Source organism: Callionymus lyra, chromosome 4, assembly GCF_982586985.1.
Source record: "Callionymus lyra chromosome 4, fCalLyr1.hap1.1, whole genome shotgun sequence".
Lineage (NCBI taxonomy): Eukaryota > Metazoa > Chordata > Actinopteri > Syngnathiformes > Callionymidae > Callionymus > Callionymus lyra.
This window is the reverse complement of record NC_141821.1, coordinates 28,702,546-28,723,894: the sequence shown is the minus strand read 5'-3', so window position 1 is coordinate 28,723,894 and position 21,349 is coordinate 28,702,546. Positions and strand designations below refer to the sequence as shown.

At 40.4% G+C, this 21,349-nt stretch overlaps 2 protein-coding genes across 2 annotated transcripts; both read right to left on the bottom strand.

The window, feature by feature from the left end:
• Window positions 1-192: 192 nt before the first annotated feature.
• Window positions 193-9,510, bottom strand: prkd4 (protein kinase D4). Its single transcript, XM_087789569.1, has 18 exons — window positions 9,404-9,510; window positions 9,168-9,325; window positions 7,858-7,996; window positions 6,023-6,154; window positions 5,810-5,964; window positions 5,571-5,748; window positions 4,337-4,420; window positions 4,095-4,251; window positions 3,888-4,011; window positions 3,725-3,802; window positions 2,355-2,660; window positions 2,212-2,284; window positions 2,010-2,116; window positions 1,784-1,945; window positions 1,545-1,643; window positions 1,203-1,470; window positions 459-544; window positions 193-390 (listed from the first exon to the last, which is right to left on the bottom strand). Exons 2-18 carry the CDS (start codon window positions 9,318-9,320, stop codon window positions 244-246), a joined length of 2,448 nt encoding a protein of 815 aa, XP_087645695.1. The 5' UTR covers window positions 9,321-9,325; window positions 9,404-9,510; the 3' UTR covers window positions 193-243.
• Window positions 9,511-9,538: 28 nt separating this feature from the next.
• klc2 (kinesin light chain 2) lies at window positions 9,539-20,855 on the bottom strand. Its single transcript, XM_087789568.1, has 14 exons — window positions 20,795-20,855; window positions 18,320-18,565; window positions 17,919-18,255; window positions 16,878-17,094; window positions 16,623-16,812; window positions 16,381-16,554; window positions 16,184-16,283; window positions 14,951-15,000; window positions 14,811-14,878; window positions 12,147-12,255; window positions 11,893-12,030; window positions 11,515-11,639; window positions 11,370-11,427; window positions 9,539-11,288 (listed from the first exon to the last, which is right to left on the bottom strand). The coding sequence occupies exons 2-14, from the start codon at window positions 18,545-18,547 to the stop codon at window positions 11,205-11,207; spliced, it is 1,878 nt and encodes a 625-aa protein (XP_087645694.1). The 5' UTR covers window positions 18,548-18,565; window positions 20,795-20,855; the 3' UTR covers window positions 9,539-11,204.
• Window positions 20,856-21,349: the final 494 nt, after the last annotated feature.

Genomic DNA, 21,349 nt, shown 5'->3' with positions numbered 1-21,349 from the left:
GTTGATGTGGCGAGACCGAGAAAGGGTGAGACAACTGAGCGACAGGGAAGTCAAGGAAGAGAAACAGAATGTGGAGCCACTGAAGGTTGGGTTCCTCTGAAGCGTCAAAGAAAGCCTCCCCGTGCATGTTAGACTTCAGCTCCACTGTCACACACTCAGAACACAAGTGGAAATAAAAAAGGAAAACCTCTGTTACTGCTGCTTGTCTTTTATTATTGAACAGCTCACTGGCGCCCCCTAGACTCACATGTCAGGATCGCAGCAGGAGGGGAAGGTCAGACCCGACTCGCTGGCGTAGCGTCTCCAGCGCTCCTCGTCGCTCAGGTGGGTGAGATACCTGCAGCCCAGCCGCTGCTCCAGATCCCGCAGGTCGCACCACAGCTGGAAGTCCTGCAGCAGGAAGACTCTCTGAGGGTCTGAGCCACACGGAGGACAACATGGAGGAGGACCAGACTGACCTGCAGCCAGAGGTGTCCCAGGGCGCGACCCACGCTGAACCTGCGTCTGACAGACACCTGCAGCAGGTTGTTGATGAGACTCACGGCTGGAGACACACAACAGAGCGTCAATGTCTGAGCTGCCAGCGCCCCCTGCTGGTCACGACACTCTTCGAAGCTGGAGCTCAGTGGAGGACAATTTCGTCAGGGGACACATTATTTATACACTGGCCTTTGTGAGGGAGCTTTAAGCACTAATGCAGCATTTTATACGACTTTTTTTTTCAATATTTAATATAAAAGCACAAAAAAGATTTAAACAAAAACCCTACAATCATAGTTAAAAGTAATCAAACATGCTAAATAATGGCCACATGAATAGAGTCAAAGGTTTGGATAAATACAGATTCTTCTTCACTAAAAGTACTACCATGACTATGAGAATATCTACTTAAGTAAAAAAAAATCTACTTAAAGCAGTGAGTTTCTAATTAGCATATTTCAACAGGGCAAGTTGTGTAAAGAACTAAATAAAAGTGTAAATCAAGAGGTTTTTATGAAGATACAAATAGATTAAACGTCATTTTAAAATACAAACAGATGTTGACCATTCAAATCTTAAAGTCACCGGTTCTGGTTCCCACTAGCAACTAGTTCTGCTCCCACAATTAAATCCCATTATTGGTAATGTTTAAAAATGTGTAATCAGTAATACGATGAAATAGACGTTCTTTCAAACCAAGAGGACGTCGGTCTTCAGCTCACCCTCCAGAGAGACGGAGGCCCAGTGTTGTCTGGGGAACATGAAGGCGGCGTTGGTGATCTGCTGCCGGATGTCTTCCTCCTCGTTGAAGGGGAAAGATCCGCTCAGGCTCACGTACATGATGACCCCCACCGACCACATGTCCAGAGACCAGTTGTAGCCGCAGCAGCTGATGACCTCCGGCGCCAAGTAGGCCGGCGTGCCCACCAGAGAGCGCCGGAAGGAGCGCTCGCCGATGATCCGGGAGAAGCCGAAGTCACAGAGTTTCACCTGCAACGAAGCTGGAATTTCATTTTTGAAGTGGAGTGAATCGTTTTCTAAGGGACGTGATGATGAACTCCGACCTGAGGGAAGGGGTCAGCAGAGGCCAGCAGGACATTCTCAGGCTTCAGGTCACAGTGAGCGATGTGTTTTAAGTGAAGGTACCGCAGAGCCTCCAGGATCTGAACAACAACATTTATTTTCAAGTACGACATCGAAACATTCTTCACAGCTGTATTTATATGTAGTTATGTAAACAAAAACTAAAGGGTCGAAACAAAAAATCTAATCTTCGCATCAGAGAAGTAACAGGAAGTGGAACCTGCAGGACCAGGAAGCGCGTGAGGCGCTCAGGGAGTCGACCGTTCTCGCTGGACAGGATCATCTCCAGCATGTCTCCGTGCAGCTTCTCCATGACTACGAAGACGAGCGAGGGGGACTCGAACATCCCCTCCAGCAGCACCACGCCCGGGTGGGACAGTTTCTGAAGGGGCGGGAGCGAGAACATGAGTCCGAGAAGACGATGACCGCGAGGTCACTGACGGCACCTGCACGATGGCCGCCTCGTTCCTCAGCTGCTGCTCCTGACTGCTGGGGAAACGAGTTTTGTCGATGACTTTGATGGCCACCGACCGACCCGTCATCCTGTGAGTGCCTAACACACACACACACACACACACGTTCTCTGTGTCACTGTCAACAACCACCTCTCACGTGCATGAGCGTCTCACACGTGCACGAGCGTCTCACCCTTGTAGACCACTCCGAACTGTCCAGAGCCCAGAACCTCATCAGTGGAGATCTGATACAGCGAGCTGACGTCCTGAAGGAAATAAATAGTAAAAAATATTAAAATAATAAAGAGAAACAGAAATTTAGACTCACAGTCTCACCTCAGAGTGTTCATTAGAGTCCACAGCTGCTGCCAGAGAAGAAGAACATTTGAAAAAATGCAAAAACATCTTATTCTGCACGTCAGACTCACTCTGGTGGTCCAGACCAGGTGAACCCTGGATCCTCATGGGCATCATAGCCTGGCGAAGGCAGTTCTCCCACGCCGGTCCATCGGTGCCCGCAGACACACAGTAGACCAGCGATAGAGTGACAACCTCAAAAGAGTGTGTCCGGTTGCCTGGCAACGAAAGCGCGCTCAGCTGAGAGGGACCTCGGATCTGCAGCACCTCAGACATGGAGATCTCCTGGTGAGGAAGAGACGCTGTTGAAGCCTCACGAGGACGATACTGAACCACTAGAACCGACTTGTGATGACCTTGTTGTATAGTCACATCATTAACATTTAAGAAGTGATAGAATTGAATAGATCATAGATCGACTCACAACCGTCTCCTTTAATCCTAGTTTAGACAGTCAAGTGTTTTGCTCGTCATGTTTGTACATCTTGTATTTATTAGTCTTTAATATGTATGTGTATTTATGTGAATATGCCAAAAGACTTTAAATTGATCTAAAACTCTATTGACTAAGTTAATTTAATTAGAATTAAATATATATATATTATTTGATGAATGTGTTTTATGGCAAGAAGGGGATAAAAACATTGTTTTTATTTTGATTTATGTGAGAAAAAAATCCTTGCTGTAGATCTGTGACCTTTCTCCGACTATTAGTACTGGGTTCAAGCTGTCAACAAATTAATAATTCATAGAAAGGATCAAAACGAAAGTGGAATTAAAGTTATATAAGTGGAAAAATAACAGTAAAACTTACATTTATTTTTTTATTTGAGTGCCTAAATAAATCATCTCTGACAATATACATAGCTGTTTCTCTTTGACCTTTCCAACTCTATTACTTCAGAGAATATATTAACTTACATTAAAAATAAATTTACCAAAAAAGTAGAATTTCCCATTGTTGGGTTCAAGATCGCAACTACTTTTGTTCCCAAAGATTGTTTGTTTTACCGAGGATGAAAATGGTATTTTGGCATCAAACCATTGCAAGATTACGAAGTTGTTGGTAGTTATGACCAGAAAATATGGCTTTTAAAGAAATGTTGGGAACTGAAAGAAATGAAGCCTTAAATTAATTTATCAATTGGTATTTATTTTCAGAAATTAAAATGTATATTTCTGTGTATAATCAAAATGTATAATAATGTATAATAATCAAAATCAACTTTTTAAGGAGGGCCTAAATTAAATGTAAGTTTGTCTTCTTTTTCTTTTTTCCCTTTCTACTAAAACGTTCTTCATGTGGGACAAAAAAAAATGTTTTTCCATTTTCAGTTAGAAACCGTCACCTTGTAGTACTTGGTGCTGCTCTCACTCTGGTACATGGTGATACTCTTGGGGTCCAGAATCCAGTAATGGCGCCTCCTCTGGTGGACAAGAAGAGGTTCCAAACGAAATATATTTTACGCGTAGGTTTCTAGTGAATGAGTTTCTTGTGAGTTTAAGCGTCACCAGAGTGTCGGCCTCAGTGTGGTGCAGCAGCCAGCCCTCCTTCAGCACGCTGGTCACCCTCCTCTTGCTGTGATGCACCGACTGCACCAGTCGCATCAGCGGGATGTTGCTGCTGAAACACGCACTGAGGCAGAGACGGTGAGTTGAAGCAACGATGACTCAGAAGTGAGTTCAGGTGACATCAGCCTCACGGACTCATCATCTGACCTCATGGGCTGCGGAGGCGGCAGCGCTTCCCGCAACTCGTCCGACATTCCTTCATCACAGACCTCGACGGAGGCTGTGATCTGGAGCCGTGACTCATCCTCCCTCTCCTCCTCCCCGTCCTCCCCCGTCTCCGGCTCTGCTGGACTTCTCTCCCCGGCTACAGAGATGTGAGGTCAGTGCAAGAAGATGTTTCCAGAGAGCGAGGATGAAAGTGAACGTAGACTCGTGTGCAGTTTTCAAACCTTCCCGGGTGGAGTCCCTGCGCTCGCCCGGACAGTCTCTGGGAACCAGATGCTCACAGCGACGGTGGCAGTTGAACCTACAGTCTGTAGACACACACACACACACACACACACACACACACACACACACACACACACACACACACACACACACACACACACACACACACACACACACACACACACACACACACACACACACACACACACACACACACACCACACACACCACACACACCACACACACACACACGCACACACACACACACATATAAAAATCGAAAACTCTTTGACATCCACTTGTGTAATTGCAGACACGTGGGTTGTGTTCATTTTTATGTTGAGCGTTCATGTCTCTAATGTGCACATCACAGGTTTGAATCTGAACTTTTCCCCTCGCATTGTTTGGCGCTACTTCATCCTGCTTTCACAATGAGCTCATTGCAATCTTCGGAGCGCTATCAAACCATACCACGTGTGTCAACCCATGTGGGTCAAATGAAGCCTGCAAGACCTTTATCATAAAAAAAAATGTTTGCTTAAAATTAACTGTTTTTAAAATGTTTTCTGGCTTCATGATCAAAAGATTAAAAAAAAAACATATGAGAGAAATTACAGGACCATGAACATGAGAAAATGAGGAAAGAAACTATTTTAATTTTAAATTATATCACATCCATTGGTCTTTTTCAAGAGGAGAAAGAGGGACGGCTATTGATTAGTTAACAAATACAAAGTTCAGTGCAGAAAAAGTAAACATGGCGCAAAACTGTCAAATGTGGGTGTGAATAAGAAACATGGCGGAGTGAGCGCTCTCTCTGTTTTAATGTTTTGATTTAGTTGGCAACAGAGCAGAGATGGAATATTACATTTCCTAATCAGAGGCCATCAAGTCATAAGATCACCCCCCCAAACATTTTTTTAACATGATAATAATAAAATAATAATATAATAAAATAATAACAAGGACAAAATAAATTATATTTAATATAACGATATAATGATAAAGTAACTATGGAAACACATGTTTTTTTCTGTAATATTCATGTATTTATTTAAGTAATATTTAGACCTGAAATAATAAATAGTGAAGAAAGAGAGTCCATTTCTGTTAGTTTTATGCACGTGTGAGGTGGTTGTTAAACACTGTAGCTTCATGTGGACGAGACTGTTTCCTCCCATGACACATAAACCTGAGCCCGTCTCCATCATGTGACGAGTGCAGCCTCCTCACCTGAACACTGCAGGCCCTGACGGAACAGACCCTTCAGCAGGCGCTGGCAGTGCTGGCAGACGGTGGGTTTGGTGTAGCTGTGCACGTGGAAGGTGTGAGGGACCTGAGCCTCCACACGGAGCCACTCCGGGGGCTCGGTCCAGGACGGGGGTCTGGACGAGGGCTTGGACAGGCTGATCTGAGGGTCAGAGGGAGAAAGGTGGGTGTGATTCTGTTAAAAACGAGGATGCCTGGCTCACCTCCTCCAGACTGCCTCCCGCCTGGTTGGACAGCGGGTGATAGGGGGCGTGTCTGGGGTGGAACAGAGACACGCTGGCGCCCACCTGGCGACGCACCCGGCTGCAGTCATTGGCCAATCGAAATGCACAGCGTTTGTGGAAGTCCAGTCCACAACCTGGACACAGCAGAGTTCTAGTTCTCTCAGATACCTCTGGACATGTGGGGTCTCTCACCGTCGCACTTCAGCCCCTGGCGCACCAGACCCCACAGCATCTCCCCGCACAGATGACAGAAGGTGGGCGTCCGGTACGAGTGGACCATGAGATTGTGAGGGTAGATCTTCATCTCACAGACTGACGCAGATCCTGAATCGGTGGAACAAAAAAACACAACCCAGTGCATCTTTGTCAACACATGTTCAACAGACAACACGAGAAACACAGACCGTCCAGGTTTTGAGTTTCTATGGCAACATGTTTCAAAGATGGCAGTAACGGGAGACGCGACACATTTTCATTGTTGGTAAACAGTTTGATGTCCATGTGGCCTCAATCAGGTTCGGACATAACAGACATTTTTTGAATGAGGCAACGGTAGTTGAAGAGTCGTGAAGAGTCAGCTGACTGTGACAGTAAGGGTGTGTATTGGCAAGAATCTGGAGACGCAATACGTATAACAATACAGGGAAAACGATAGAATACATTTCTGTTACCGTTCATTCTGGCGCTGCATAATTTACAGTCGACATGACTCTTTAAATCAACGGCTTTCATTATTTTTCAAACAAAACATCTTCTAGCATCAGCTTTAACAGCTGCTGGAGTCAACTGTATCCTCTCATCCTCAGTCATCGCTGGGATCTCGCAGGATTTCATTGTTTCTTTAGCTGCGGAGGACATAATGATCGCTGCCCAAAGGTAAATTGGAACACAAAAATGAACAAATGCTGTAGAAAAAAAAGTATTTTATTTTACACACATGGACATTTAAGAATCCTCTTAAGAACTTTTTATTTGTGCAAGCTTTTTCTTGAATTTCTTGGGCTGCTGGGTTTGTCTCCATGTTATCTTGTCTATTTGTGTTTCGTTTTTTTCAAGCGTTTTGTGGCCCTGGGGAGACGCTTTAAAAATAATTACTTATTTACATGCTATTGAAATATATACCATAAAAGAACTATGATAAAATTAAATTGGATATCATTAAAAAAATAAAACTGTTAAATAACAATACAGTATTGAGTAGTACTGACAGACTCTTCAGGCTCTGCAGCAATGCTGACAGAACTCCTATCTTTCAAAGACAGCATTTGGATGTGACGCTGAGCAAGTACACTCACTGTGCTGCAGCTCAATTTCAGGGTGTTGGCAATCTTCTTATAGCCTTGACCATCTTAATGTAGCACAACAATTCCATTATTAAGATCCTCAGAGAGTTCTTTACCATGGGGTGCCATATTGGAACTTTCAGTGACCAGTATGACAGACCTGCTCCTTAAGCACACCTGAGACCTAGTAAGTCACATGAGATTTTGGAGGGAAAATGACAAGCAGTGCTCAATTTGGACATTAAGGGGTGTAGTCTCAGGGAACATAAATGTACACCGTTATATAAACTTTACACAGACTACTTTCCTTGCGTCAAAGTTTGTTTTGTCAGTGTTGTCTCATGATAAGATATACTTAAATATCTCCACAAACGTGAGGGGTGTACTCACTTTTGTAATACACTGTATGTATCTGTGCTCAGTTTTAATATTCTTAAACTCATTTCTTGTGTTATTTTCTACTTTTTATTACCTCCATTGAGTTATATTCCATAAATAACAATGCAGTTTCTGTTTTTCTATAACTATGAGTACATAAGGTTGAACTAAAAGTAGGGCAAATAGAGAATTGAAATGAATAGAAGTATAAAATGTAAATATTCCTATTAATAAGGAACTAAGAGATCCATAGTGATATTTATGTGAGCAACAGTCTTTTATGAAACCATGAACACACAGATTGTTTAATGTGGACGACGACAAAATGTGTGAGGAGACAATGTTGAGCTAGTGTCTCCGTCTCACCTGCGATCACGACCTCGATCAGATCTCCGTCCTGCAGCTCGTCCTGGAGGGTCAGGTGTCTCAGCAGAGGCTCAGAGGACGTCTGGTGTTTGAACAGCAGGATCCTCTCGCCTGCACCCACCACACTGCACTCCGGCGCCTCAACACAAATTGAAACTTGAGTCTGAGGTCAAAACCGACGACCTCTTTATGCCACAATAGCTACAGATAACAACAATTGTTTAAACTTTATTTATTTGGCCATCAGACTGCTAAATGCAATATAACACCAGCTATGCAATACTTAAAACATTATTTATTGTATTTATACTATATTGCACTATTTTTAACTTATTCATATTTATACTTTTTTTTATATACATTCATTCTATGATGTGTTTTATAACAGTTGCCAAGCAACGAAATTTCACTGTGGAGTTTTTCTGTGCAATGACAATAAAATACTTAATCTAATGATGAATCATCAGATCAAATCATATAACACTGTTTTAAATGCTGCCAAAAATGTATTTTTAGAATAAACTTGATATAATCTTAAAGCACGTGTTATATGTTCCTCAAATGAGTGCAAATGTATTTCAGCATTCTGCTCTTAGTTGACCCATTTAGGATTGAAGGAATGACTAAAATGGAGTTTAAAATTAGGAATTCTACATTTCATTTATACTAAAAAGAAACTCTCGACTATGAAGTCGCACATAAAGTACATCTTTACTGAACATAAACCACAAGGAGGCTCTACATCATTAGACTTTTCTCCGATCAGACCACAAGCTTCTCTCACAAGCCTCCGTCCGGAACACAACTTCTTCAGAGCACTTGTTCATCTAGGTTTGTGAAATATACGTGGAGGTTGTGGTCGGAAAATTTGCTCAGCTCTTGTTGACCTTCAGAGAGAAACGTTGCTGCTTCGGTTCAACACCGACAATATTTATAGAACATATTTTAAATTATAAGTGACATTTAAATACCCATAAAAACTCATTAAAAAAAAAAAAGATTAAATCTCCGCCTTTCATTTCTGAAGGGTCACAGAGAGGTTAATGTTATTCAGAAGTCCCAAACATAAATTTCTATGAACGTATTTGAACGACACGTAATTGGAAATCTCTTGCCAGGACAGACAGAAATAAATGTATTTAGTTATTAAGATTAACACTTAAGGACTGTGAAGACTCTGTCCTGAGGTCAGTAAAGTTCTGCATAATATATATTTGACTTAAAAAGTATAATAACATGTTGATTGCAACACATTAATACAATGTGTATGACATTGATTTCACTTGAACGAGGAAACCCTCAACATTTACCTTCCGTTTAATGATCTCGGCAGCGAGTGTTCTGGCATGATTGTAGCTCAGGTTCGCGGCAGGGACTCGAACGACCTCCCTGGACAAGCCCAGCTGAAACTGCAGCACTGCTGAGGGGAGCGCTGGGGGAGAGGAGGGAGCTGCTAGAGACATGGAGGCTGTGAGAAGGAAGGATACAAAGATGTTAAAGACGTTAAGAGTGTGAATGATGAGGTGCAGAGTAGCTTGTATCTTACTTTGTTCCTTGAGAGCGTCTTCTTCTGCTGATGCTCTCTGCAGCACAGCTGCAGCACTCAACTTGAGTGGTTACAGAACAGGCAGGAAGCAGCGTCAAACACCCACAGCACAAGACAATGTGACAGTTTGAAAAGTGTATTTTTGTTTTTTATTGAACTTTGAAACATTCAGCCGCGCCTGTTGACACCAAGATCAAATCAAACATGGGAACGTAGTCAATCATCTACAGATTGTTGAGAGACACATGGCAGCGGATTGAACCCCGATTGAGTGAGCAGAAGACATCTTTACACCCCAACAACTTAAAGCTCGTCTCTTCCTGACATATTTACAGACACTTCTCAAAGCCTCCTTTAGTTTCTCACCGACTGTCTTCATCCACGTCACACATTCAGTCAGTTTAGACATTCACCGGCTCACATTCCACACCTCATCTGAGTGAGTCGTCAAGAGAAGATGCAACAAAATAATCTTTCAAACATTCAAAGTTTGTGGTGTAACAGTCTGATTGTGCGTGTTGAGTTCTAGTCGGACAGAAAAACAAAGAACATAGAGATAAATATCCAGGAAATATCAGCAGGAGAGGAATGTTGAACACAAAACACAACAGAAATAAAACGATTGTAAACATTAAAACAATGAAAACTTTCAGCAGCTTTTGACCTGATAATGGACTCAGTTTGCAGAGTGAATTCCACATTTTTTATAACCATTTATTTTTATTTTAAAACAGCAGCCGATTGAAAACGAGTGTCTTATAGCATGTTAGGATAAAAGAAGAAGAAGAAAATTGAAAATCTGATTGTTGCCTCATCTCCAAGGATTAATATTGCACCATTATAGTCACAAAAACAGTGGTAAACTCAAAATCTAAATTTGAACTGGAGGTTTTGCTGCCCTAAACTCCAGGAAAATAATAGTGTGAAATAATATTACAATACACAATCAATATTATAGTCACACCAAAGAACATTTGGACTTAAAATCGAATAACTGGATGATTCTTTTCCTCTGGTGTGTTGACACCACAATCTTGTTATGTCCAGCATAAAAACCACCCATGCATTTTGTTCATGGACTGTCGATGATATCAGAGAAGCTGCAATGATTATAAGCACAATAAGAATCATAAGATTAAATATTCGATGCTTGTGGCATTATTCATATTTTTCGTCATCGACGTAATTCTAGTGTTCTCCAGTAGGCGGAGCTCTCTACACTATGTTACCAGACACAGTGCAAACAATTCAACAAAACACATTTTTATAAGCGATACAGGGAAAAGTAATAATTTAAACTTCACATAAAAAAACAAAAAGGCAGAAAGTGAGGTTAAGATGGTTAGTAGTGTTTGCTAAAAATCATATTTGATTGATTTTTCTGCCTTATATTCAGTGCTAAAGGTTCTAGCTTATCCTCTGAGCTACTGGTGAGAATATATACGGCGTGACGCTTCTCACAACCACAACTGAGACTCATGCCAGAACCAGACGGAGGCTGCCATGATGTGGATGCCTGTGCATCTTTGGATAACAGTGCTTGGAGCGAGAAACACACGAGGCGTCCGAGTGCAACATTCCACTTAAAGCAGCATGCTGGTTAATGTGTTTCTAAACATCCTCTCGAGGAGTGAACTGAGGCTATTTGTACAAGGAAAACAGCAGCGAACAGAATGTTTGGATGCCATTTTCAATGTGTTCATAAAATATTCTGCAAGGGTTTGTAATTCAAGAGTATATTTGATCAAAGCGAGCTACAAACACAGGCCACTCCAGACTCAGTCCTGCCTTCCGCGTCCATCTAGCCAATCAGAGAGCTGCGTCTGGTTAGGTCCACGTTACTGGCACTGAGTCCTCGACAGTCTGACAGACCAGAGTTGTCGTTCTGCAAAAAGAACATTTACTTTCAGTACATTCACTGCTTCTAAGATACCATTTAATATTCTGCAGACAGTAGATCACACACCTGCGCTGTCTCCTCTGTGCTTTTGTTGAGGAAGTTAAGTGAGCTCGCCCTCTTCATTCTGAAACAGTTCCAGGATTGAATTATTGTTAAGTGAAATACACATCATGTTATTACCAGACCACTTCTCATGTGGAGGGCCACCTACCCAGCGTTGCGAGGTTCTTGAGGTCCACTGCCCTGAAGCTTCTTCACCAGCATCTCACTGCTTCTCCTCAGAGCATCCCGAATCTTCCCGAAGGAGCCACTGCGACGCAGAGACCCATTCCCATCCTGGGAGGGATGGAAGAGAACAAATTGAAAAACAACAAGATTACATTTCTTAGATTAAGATTCTAACAGTAAATAAGTAAATCAGGATTGATACTAATATAAGATGTTGGCGTTAAATGATGCAGCATATAATCCCACAAAAGGTGATGCTATGCTCTTTTATTTGATTATATTCATGGTGGACAAGTTGCTGTTTTTGTTCTCCAACTCCTGAGTCATGTTTATCGAACAAGATCAAGTAGCATCATCTGACCCCATTCCACTCTGCTGAGTCATCGCCCTCGCTCTCTCCTCGGCCTCCTGAGCCGTTCAGTCCCTCCCTGCTCTGCCGCCGCTCGCCTCCGTCCTTCAGCAGCTCCACCACTTTGCTCTGGTTTATGGCATCGATACCCTTTAAACAGAAACGAAAAAAAAAAAACACTTAGGAAATGCAGACGAGTAAAGTCCATCTGGGAAGTGGGAGCTAATATAGCAGCCATAAGTCGCCCTCCTGAGGTGAGTGCCCACCTGTTTTCGGGACTTGCTGGCGCACTCCTCCAGGGTCTCTGCTGCCTCCAGTTTGCCCTGACGACGGTACAAGGCTCCCAGGCTTTTGAGGGTTGTGTTCACAGTGGGACTGAAAATACAAACAAAAGTGTGAACGTCCTCAATGTCTCCTCACATAAAAAATTCTTCATTCCTTATTTTCAGCTTTCATTTTGAACTTGGGATTTTCCCTTTAGAATTATATGAATTAAGTATACGGAAGTACTGCACATCAGTGTCATCAGAATATATATATATATATATATATATATATATATAGATAATATTGAATGGTTGAATTTAACATTACAAATATTGTAAGATTTTGAATAATTGAAATCAGTTGTTTGAATATTTTCACACATTCAGTTTGTATTTCAATTTCAATTTTTCAAAAACCATTTTCTAGATTCAATCTTTTTTAATTCATAGCCTTTTAAATTAAATATAATTTTTTTTAACCCTTTTGAATTCAATATAAAAAGAATTTAACCCTTTTGAATTCAATATAAAAAATAATTTAACCCTTTTAAACTCAATATACATTTTTTTTGAAGCCTTGCAAATTCAACATAAATGCAGGTCTTACAGTGGCACCAGACAAAACCAAACGAGTACCGAGCTACTTGATCGTACTTTCAGCCAATCATGCTTAAACGATCAGGTGACGACATCGAAGCACTGCCGCATCAGTTTAGATATTTTCATTTTAAAGTGTCAACTTTGTTTTAACGTCTGGAGTTTAAACATCTTACACTATAACTTACGATCCATCAGTAATTTCTGATGACAAAGGACTTAAACAGGAACGATGTTTTACTCTGACGGTCAGATCCTTCTCTATAAGACAGTTTGTTGAAGCCCCGCCCACAACGTCTGTTTAGCTCAGTCAGTTAATGAACTTTCGCCTCATGTACCAAGAGATCATTCGGCATAGTTTACACGTCAACGTTCATATGTGTCCAGAATGAAAAGAGTATGAAAACGTGTGAACTTCCCGACAGGTTTCAAGGTGTCGGACATATCTACTGCTCAGATACATGCATTAAATGAGGGTATATTAAATAGTTCGCAAACTTATTAATATAGTTCTCATTCCCCGAATTAATTATCTTTATTTATTATGACAATATGATAGATTTATATGAAATGTTTTAGCAGCTAGTTCATTGCACGTGTTATGGCTTGTTTTCATAATATAATGAACAAAGTAAACAAAATTCTGATCGTTTTAAGTCTTCTCTATGAGATTCACAGACGTCCTTGTGAAACAACATCACCTCAGTTAGCTGCAGGTTCACATGAAAGCAACTCAAGATGGTTTCCCTCATGTGATCACGTAATCGAAGCTATATCACAGTTCTAGAAATGCACCACTGTAGGATGACTATATGTAAACAAAACACTTTTAGTTTATATATATAACAAAAATATGCATGTGTGTGTAGTGCAGGTGAGAAAGTAAGGGATAAGGGTAAGGGATAAAGCGGTAGAAAATGAATGAATGAATGAATATTAAAAGGAAGGTGTGGAAATGGATGAACATGACTTCGCTGAATTTCACGTTGAATAAACAAAGGAAAATTGCTTGGATTTATTTTCTGGGTGTACGAATCATAAAATGTGAAGTGGCGTTTTATAAAAAAAACATGGGAATAATTTAGAAGAAAGTTGATTATTGATTATTACCGTCGAAAATGTGTTTTGTTTGAAAAAATATTTGTTTTCTGAAGTAATCTGTAGCCTAATCTTGCGGTCGGGGCTACATGCGTATCTTTGACTGCATTTATGAGGGCAAAAATATTGTGGTCCTTTTGTGATTAATTATTGTCCATTAAAAAAAATTACAAAATAAAGTGCTTTTATATCAGATTTAAAATTATACAAAATACAATGAAAAAGTTATTAACTTATATCTAGCTTCGTTTTATTACATGATTTGATACTTTTCCCTCCTTTATTTTTTGTGTGACCCCTCACAACAGCCACTGTATTAAAAGTGGCCCCTGAAGAAAATGTAATTGCCCACCAATGCTGCAGACTCTTGCCACATCCAGACAAATTTACTCAAAAAATAAACCTGTACATTAGTGAAAATGATTGAAACAAAAACCTTGAATATACTAGACATTAAAACCGGTCCATTGGAAAAGAAAGGTTTGGCATCCCTGATTTGAAGGACGGGATCATTCATGCTTTCATTTCATATTTTAGTAAAAATGGTGTAAAATTATGCTGCACAGATACGACGAATTTAAGCATTTTTGCTGATTTCATAAAACTTTAAGAGGAATTAATACATGGGTTCAGCTCCCATTAAGATTCCTGTATATATTATGTTGCATGAATGTGCTGACATACGACTCTTCATCTGGTTATACATAAATTGAGATGATATTCAAAGCCTGCCAACAATCTGCTGGAACAGATGATCCGTCATGATTTGCATCAGCATTTGCACCACATTTTTTATTAAAGGATTCAATTAATTGTATGTCACTGAGTGACTAAGATTAAAGTAAATGTAGTTTCACAGCCCAAAGATGACAGCAATATACAGTAAGAATAAATAATCATAATCATAAGCATAAGGAAGTTCAGGACAGTTCATCTTGGTTTCTTGACAAATGGCAGAAGCTTTCTTACCTGTCCACCTTGCAGGTTTTATACCAGCTTCCATACTCCACATGTAAGCCAGAGTCTTTGCGCGAACCCTGGGTGGAGTAAATGAAAAGGTTACAACATTTTAATTAAATTCAAAAAGATGAAATTTCATTAAATCTGACCTTGCTCTCCTCTCGCTCCTCTGCATGCATCCAGATCGGTTTATTGTCATCTGGAAGAGTAAAAAAAAGTCTTCAGACCTCTGTTGGAAACACATGGTCATCATCACCCTCCAGCCAACCCAGTGGTCAGCCAAGCTTCGCTCTGCCAGGCATGTGAGCCAATAAGCGTTTGATAGGCTTAGTACTGGAGATAAACGTTCACAATAAGCAGTTTCACAGGCTTCAAAAACTTGAATTAATAGATGGAGCTGCTGATAGATATTGATTGGTGGATATTGTTGGAATGAACAGAATATCTGCCACAGATGATTAACAGATCTAGGCTAGAGATGCTCGCTTGATAAAGGTATCTGCGGCATTTAAAAGGTGGTCCGAATGACACCAGTAATGAAATAAATGTGATAGCCAATGAAGAGTTTTAAGGATCGGAGAAAAGTGAGTTCTTCTACTAGAGCGCATCAGAATTCTTGCTGCAGAGTTTTTTATTAACAGCAGGCTTGACAACTTCTTCTTTAGATGCCAAATTAAACTGTTACAATAGTCTTAAAAAAAAAGACACAAACGCATGGATTACAAGCTCCAGATCGTGTTGTGACATCATTTTCCTAAGTTTAGAGATTTTTCTCAGTTGAAGGAAACAGTTTCTTGATAGTTTTCTATGCTTTCTACTGTAGGGGTTACTCAGGGGTTTCAAACTCAATCACACAAGGGTCCAAAGTCTTTGCCCATTCTAAGTTGGGGTCCAAACAAAATGTTTATTTAACTAGCAGGAAGTAGGATTTTATACTTTTCTTGTCCTTAATCATCAAAGACTCATCATTAATTTCCTTCAACTCTATTTTTGCTCTCATTGTCGACATCCATGCTCGCTGTCCTTTATCTTATCTTAAACAGTGCCATCTTTATACATCACAACATCAACATTAACATTAATCTACTGATTTTGAGACAACCACACGGCGAACCACATAAATTACTTGGCAGGCCAGATTTTTACCCCGGCAATTATAACTGCCAAAATGTGCTATAGCTCAAAAGATAAAAGCAAAATTATCCAATCTTCTCCCCTTTTTTGTGTATGTAAACAGATAAAATAATACATTCATTTAAATTGTATTTCATTAAAAAGTCAACACTCTTTAATCTCAGATATTTTATGAGGAATTGTGGCTGCCAGCACTTTCAGACTTTCTTTATAAAAACATTTATTCTTCCTGGCTTGTCCGTACTTACTGTTGACGGAGCCGAACTCCTTCTCGTGTGCGCGGGTCAGAATCTCTTTGTAAAGAGCCTCAGCGTCTTTGAACTTCCCCTGTTTCAAGTAGCAAGTGGCCTGAGAAGCAACACCTTTCTGTTAACACACTTGATAAACACATTGTTTCCTTTAATCATACTAAATGTATATTTTTTTCATACACCATGTGACCCACCAGATTATTTTTGGTCTTTGCAACATTCGGGTCATCAGCCCCTAGTTTGGACTCGTAGATCTCCAGAGCTCTTCTGTAGTAGTACTCCACTTCATCATACTTGCCCTGGTTCTGACACAGCAGGGCCAAGTTGTTGAGCTGCTTGGCCACGTCAGGGTGATACTTTCCTAAAACCTGCAGGCAGCAGTGACACCCCAGTTCAATCTCCCGGTTTAATGGAAAAATAAATAGAGGTTTCTTACCGTCTCTCTGATCTCAAGCGCACGCTTGCACAAGGGTTCTGCCTCCTTGTACTTCCCCCGCTTGCCGTACAAGACTGCCAGGTTGTTGAGGGTGGCGGCCACAGCAGGGTGGTCCTTCCCCAGGGTCTTCTCTCTGATGGCTAGAGCATCATTCAACAGATGAGCAGCTTCTTTGTACTTGTTCTGGTCCCTGTAAAATAAGGTACGAGTTGTTCATCATTAAAGTCCTTCTCAGTGTCACCTCGACCTACGCACCTGTACACCAGTGCCAGGATGTTGAGCATCGTGGCCACGTCCGGGTGGTCGTGTCCAGAGGTCTTCTCTAGGTCCTCCAGGGCTTGTTTGCAAAGAGGCACAGCAACCTCGTAGCGTCCCTGTGAGGCATATTGGATCACCAGGTTGTGAAGGGTCCTGAGACGGGCTGGGATCTCGTAGCCCCCCTGCTGGGCTGCTACCTCTCCACTGGGCTGGGCTGTGAAAAAAAGATTCACCAATATATTAAAAATGTTGTCTTTTTGGATGTTTATGTCTTTAAAATTATTATTACGTTATCATATTAATAACATATTATTTATGGAATATTATTAAATTAGTGTGTCTAGTTTTATCAGATTTGCTCAACCCTTGCTTGGTTTGAGTTTGGAATTAAATGTGTTGGAATTTATAAAAAGGACACATGACAGGTTCAATCAGATTAGTCTTCAGGAAGAACACTCCCAGCTATAATTAATTCTAGACTGTTTTTCCGGATTTTAACTTTTAACTTTTCTAACGAATAATCAACATATCATAGAGTATAAAGATGAGACCGAAACAGTTCTTACTTCAGTGTATAATTGGACATTCCATGAGAAGGTTCTGTATTACTCTCCTTGCAAGTAAAATTGTTGTGACTTTAAACCAATTATGATCTCTTTTCGTTAAGTTCACAGTGTTATGTCAGATTCCTAACCTGACAGTTATTTAAGTCCATATAAAATGTATTCTGCCCCCGAACTAGTCTATACGCTCCTAACTTCTTCTAATTTAATTAAATTAAAATAAATACATCATGATATTTAATATGCCACTGTAATGTAATGTTTTATTGTATTTTATTCTTCTAATTTTATTAATTTATATATTAATTATAATATATATTCTTTTTGTTCTTAACTGTCATCACCAAAACAAAAATACTTTGTTGTGTTTACATTACCGGAAATAAACTGATTCATGTATCAAAATCTTGAAAAAAATCCTCCTGACAAATGAAAATCAACATCTGTACAGAGATGCACACAGGTGATATCATACCTGGACTCTGGTCATCATCATTAGGAAACAAGTCATCCAGACTGTCCTTCTCCTTCTCCCCACCAGCACCACCTGACCCACTGCTGGAGTTCTGGTTCTTCTCCTCCGATGGCGAGACATCGTCGTCGAACTTTTTGATCTGATTCATAAACTCCAGGTGCTTCTTCTCCTCCTCCAGCTGAGCAACACTCTGCTCACTGCGCTGCAGCTTGTGCTGAGTTCCTGCCAGCTCGTCCCTCAGCCACTGGTTCTCCTGACAGAGTCGACGCACCTGAGCACGCAACTTCTGCTTCTCCGACTCCACGGCGCTCAAGTGGCTCGACAGCGCAATGATCACCTTTAAACGGGCAACATTTTTAGCCAGATTTCTCATATGGAAATCACAAGAAAAGTTTATTCACCTGAGCTTCTCCGAGGCCAAGCTCGATGTCCTCCATGCTCTTGCGGAGCAAACCAGACTTTTCCTGTGCAGCCAGAGGCTGTGTGCAGTCGATGAGTGAGTTGAGGATCTGGGCGTGTTCTCCACGCAGTGTCTCCAGGCCCTGGATGACGGCTTTGGTGTTGAGGACAATCTCATCCTGGCTGAGGCGCTCCAGGGCTTCTTCACGAGGATAAACCATGGTGGACATTGCTTGACTTCATACACACTACATGAGGACAGAAAAGATTGAAAAAGGTTTAAAACAGTGTTTCTTCTCCCTCTAAGCATCCCACACACTTTCACTTGAGTCTAATGTTGTAAGGATTTCACTCTAAGACTGGTATAAACAAAACAATCATTAATGTCATTGACAGTCAAGTGTAAACGGTTACACGGTCCACCTCCTCCGCGTTCATTTCTCACCAATATATACAAGCTTGCAAGTCATGTGCAGCTGCTGTCGGCCAGTGAGGTGTGTGTTTTGGTCATGTGATGTGGGACTGACAGACAGGAGACTGAGGTATAAATTTACAACAACTTAACAACCAGTACACACAAGCTTTTATAAGGAAATATAGGTAAAATAAAGGGTAGGACAAGTATGTATGCATTCATTCATTCATACGTTCTTAAGGAACTTTAACACAGGGTTTCAAATGTTCGTAAATTACAAAATAAATATAGTGCAAGTAGCTGTAGAATTATTATGTAGTACTATGGAGTCTTGCAGAGGAACAAATATAGCTAGAGGGCCTACCGTTGATTTTTGAGAATATTAGAGGATTACGGTAAATTAAGTAATGTTAATTATCATATATATTGGCTGTTATTTGGAACCTATTTAAAGTGGGTTTAAAATAATAAAATAAGGGTGAAAACTACCAAAAGAGCCTTGCTGTAATGGGAGCATGCATTTGAATGGAGACATTAATCTCTAATGCAGGGCTCACAGACCTTTTTGCAACTATGAACAGCTTAAGAACACATTCGTTTGGTGCACACTTCTGAAATAACTTGATATATATTATTATGGAGGATCAATTATATTACTTTAATACACGATTTATGATTCTTAAAGAATTACCAATGGAGCAACAAGAAAAGAAAAAACAAAATCATACATAATCAGATTGTTATTGTATGAAAAACATTTTTTATAACAGGCCCATCCTTCGATGTCTGCGGGCTACATGGTGTCCGTGGGAAGCACGTTGGTGACCCCTACTCTAATGGTGTCTAACTGTGTGTAACCAGTTACTCAACGGTTACAAGCCTTGACTACAGGTGTAGAGACAAAAAATGTTTCATAAGTAAAAAGGGGTATAATAAATCCAGTACAACATAGAAATTATTTTCATTTACGGCTCTTGGTTTATTGGAAAGAAACCATACGTTTCATTGCATAACCCATTTCAGAGGGGGGGTTGTCTTTGACAAGCTGGGAGATAAGCTGCCTGAGGCGTGTGTGCACCCATGTATATGTATAGCTAAACCCCTTTAAGATCTCAGAAGAGGATTTTCCCTTACTGCCAGTGACCAATAAAGCCAATTAAAATGAGATGCCACTGCATAATAGAGTAGCCATTTCTAGAATTTAGACAAAGATTAACATATAGACACATAAAAACTAAAACAATGGACGTGAATTATCTTTCTGTTTAGACTATAACAGTTACTAGGATTAAGAATGGACACAGTAGCCCTTCATCGTGGATTCTTGTGTGGGTTTTTGACTTTCACTTTTCTTTAAAGTAAAACAGAATTCTCCATGGTGCTCCCTCACAGCATTTTATAAACATTTTTGTTTTTGTTTTGACAGATGTTGATCTAGTATGTTCAGTTCAGTGGGTTTTAATCTCCAGCTGCAATACAATGGCAGTAAACATCTGGTGGTGAGCATGCGCACTGGACTTATTGACCAGCGCTGCATCCATTAATGCAACATCGTGACTCTTCCTGCTTTGATGATGGAGATGCACCTGTTCTCCCGTCTCCCTCACCCATCCTCCCGTCTCCCTCACCCATCCTCCCATCGCCCTGCTGCTGCAATGCACCACCGCCCGCTGTCAACAACCACATGCGACGAAACAATACGATGTTGACCGACAGATACATTTCTGAGACGCCATTTTGTAGATTTGTTATGATGGTTAAGGTGTAAAAAGAGAGGCACGGCCGAGGCCTGGAGACAGTTACTCACTGTACTCAATGAAGGTGACCCACAAAATAAACCTCAAAACGGTGAAAATCACTGGTTATACTGTCTGGAAAAAAAAGCATGTCGATTTATTGTAAGTTAATATTGCATAACAATGCGAGACAGTTTCTCACCTTTACCCGGCGATGCTATAGAGACAACGTAACATTTGCACGGAGGAGATCGATATTATCCATGTTAGTCGCACAAAACACCGAATAAAAAGCAAAGAACATTCAAGATTTTAGAATATTTTACCTTCATCTAAGAAGAATGCGATGCTTTTGTGCCTCGATCAACGCAGCGACACTGTTGTGATCCAAGCGAATGTACGTCAAGTGCGCATGAGTGAAATTAACTTCCGGTTTCAGTTAAAAAATATATAAGATAAATGATCGATTTGAAGTAAATAATTCGACATTTTAAACGAATACTTGTAAAATGTTTAAAACTGTCAGACATAATATAGACCCTAGTCAGGATAAGAGTACATTATCTTATCTGAATCGCGCATTGACGTTTTCAAATATGTTTATTTTGAAATCCCGATGACGGTAGTGTGTTGTATCCTTGTACACTTGTACACTTGCCTCCATCAAGTAATTATATCCTCTTCATTCATTTAATCATGGCCAATAAAATCCACCCTGGAAGTTAATAAAAGTAACAAATCTAGAAAAATGTATAAAGCGATTATGACCGTTGATATAGAATATATCAAAATTAAAATCTAAAACTTTTTAAAATTGTACATATTTTAATTCATTTTAAAGGATTAAAAAGAAAGACCGGGCAACAAATAAACAAATAAAT

What these genes read in the sequence shown, in the direction of transcription:
- prkd4 (XM_087789569.1), bottom strand. Translation starts at nt 9,320, where the DNA reads ATGTCTCTAGCAGCTCCCTCCTCTCCCCCAGCGCTCCCCTCAGCAGTG. An exon ending in CCGAGATCATTAAACGGAAG is followed by an intron (nt 7,997 to 9,167) that starts GTAAATGTTGAG and finishes ATTTGTGTTGAG; the next exon opens with GCGCCGGAGTGCAGTGTGGT. An exon ending in CGGGAGGCAGTCTGGAGGAG is followed by an intron (nt 5,749 to 5,809) that starts GTGAGCCAGGCA and finishes TCTGACCCTCAG; the next exon opens with ATCAGCCTGTCCAAGCCCTC.
- klc2 (XM_087789568.1), bottom strand. Translation starts at nt 18,547, where the DNA reads ATGTCCACCATGGTTTATCCTCGTGAAGAAGCCCTGGAGCGCCTCAGC. An exon ending in CCAGCAAGTCCCGAAAACAG is followed by an intron (nt 12,031 to 12,146) that starts GTGGGCACTCAC and finishes TTCTGTTTAAAG; the next exon opens with GGTATCGATGCCATAAACCA. An exon ending in CAAGAACCTCGCAACGCTGG is followed by an intron (nt 11,428 to 11,514) that starts GTAGGTGGCCCT and finishes GAACTGTTTCAG; the next exon opens with AATGAAGAGGGCGAGCTCAC.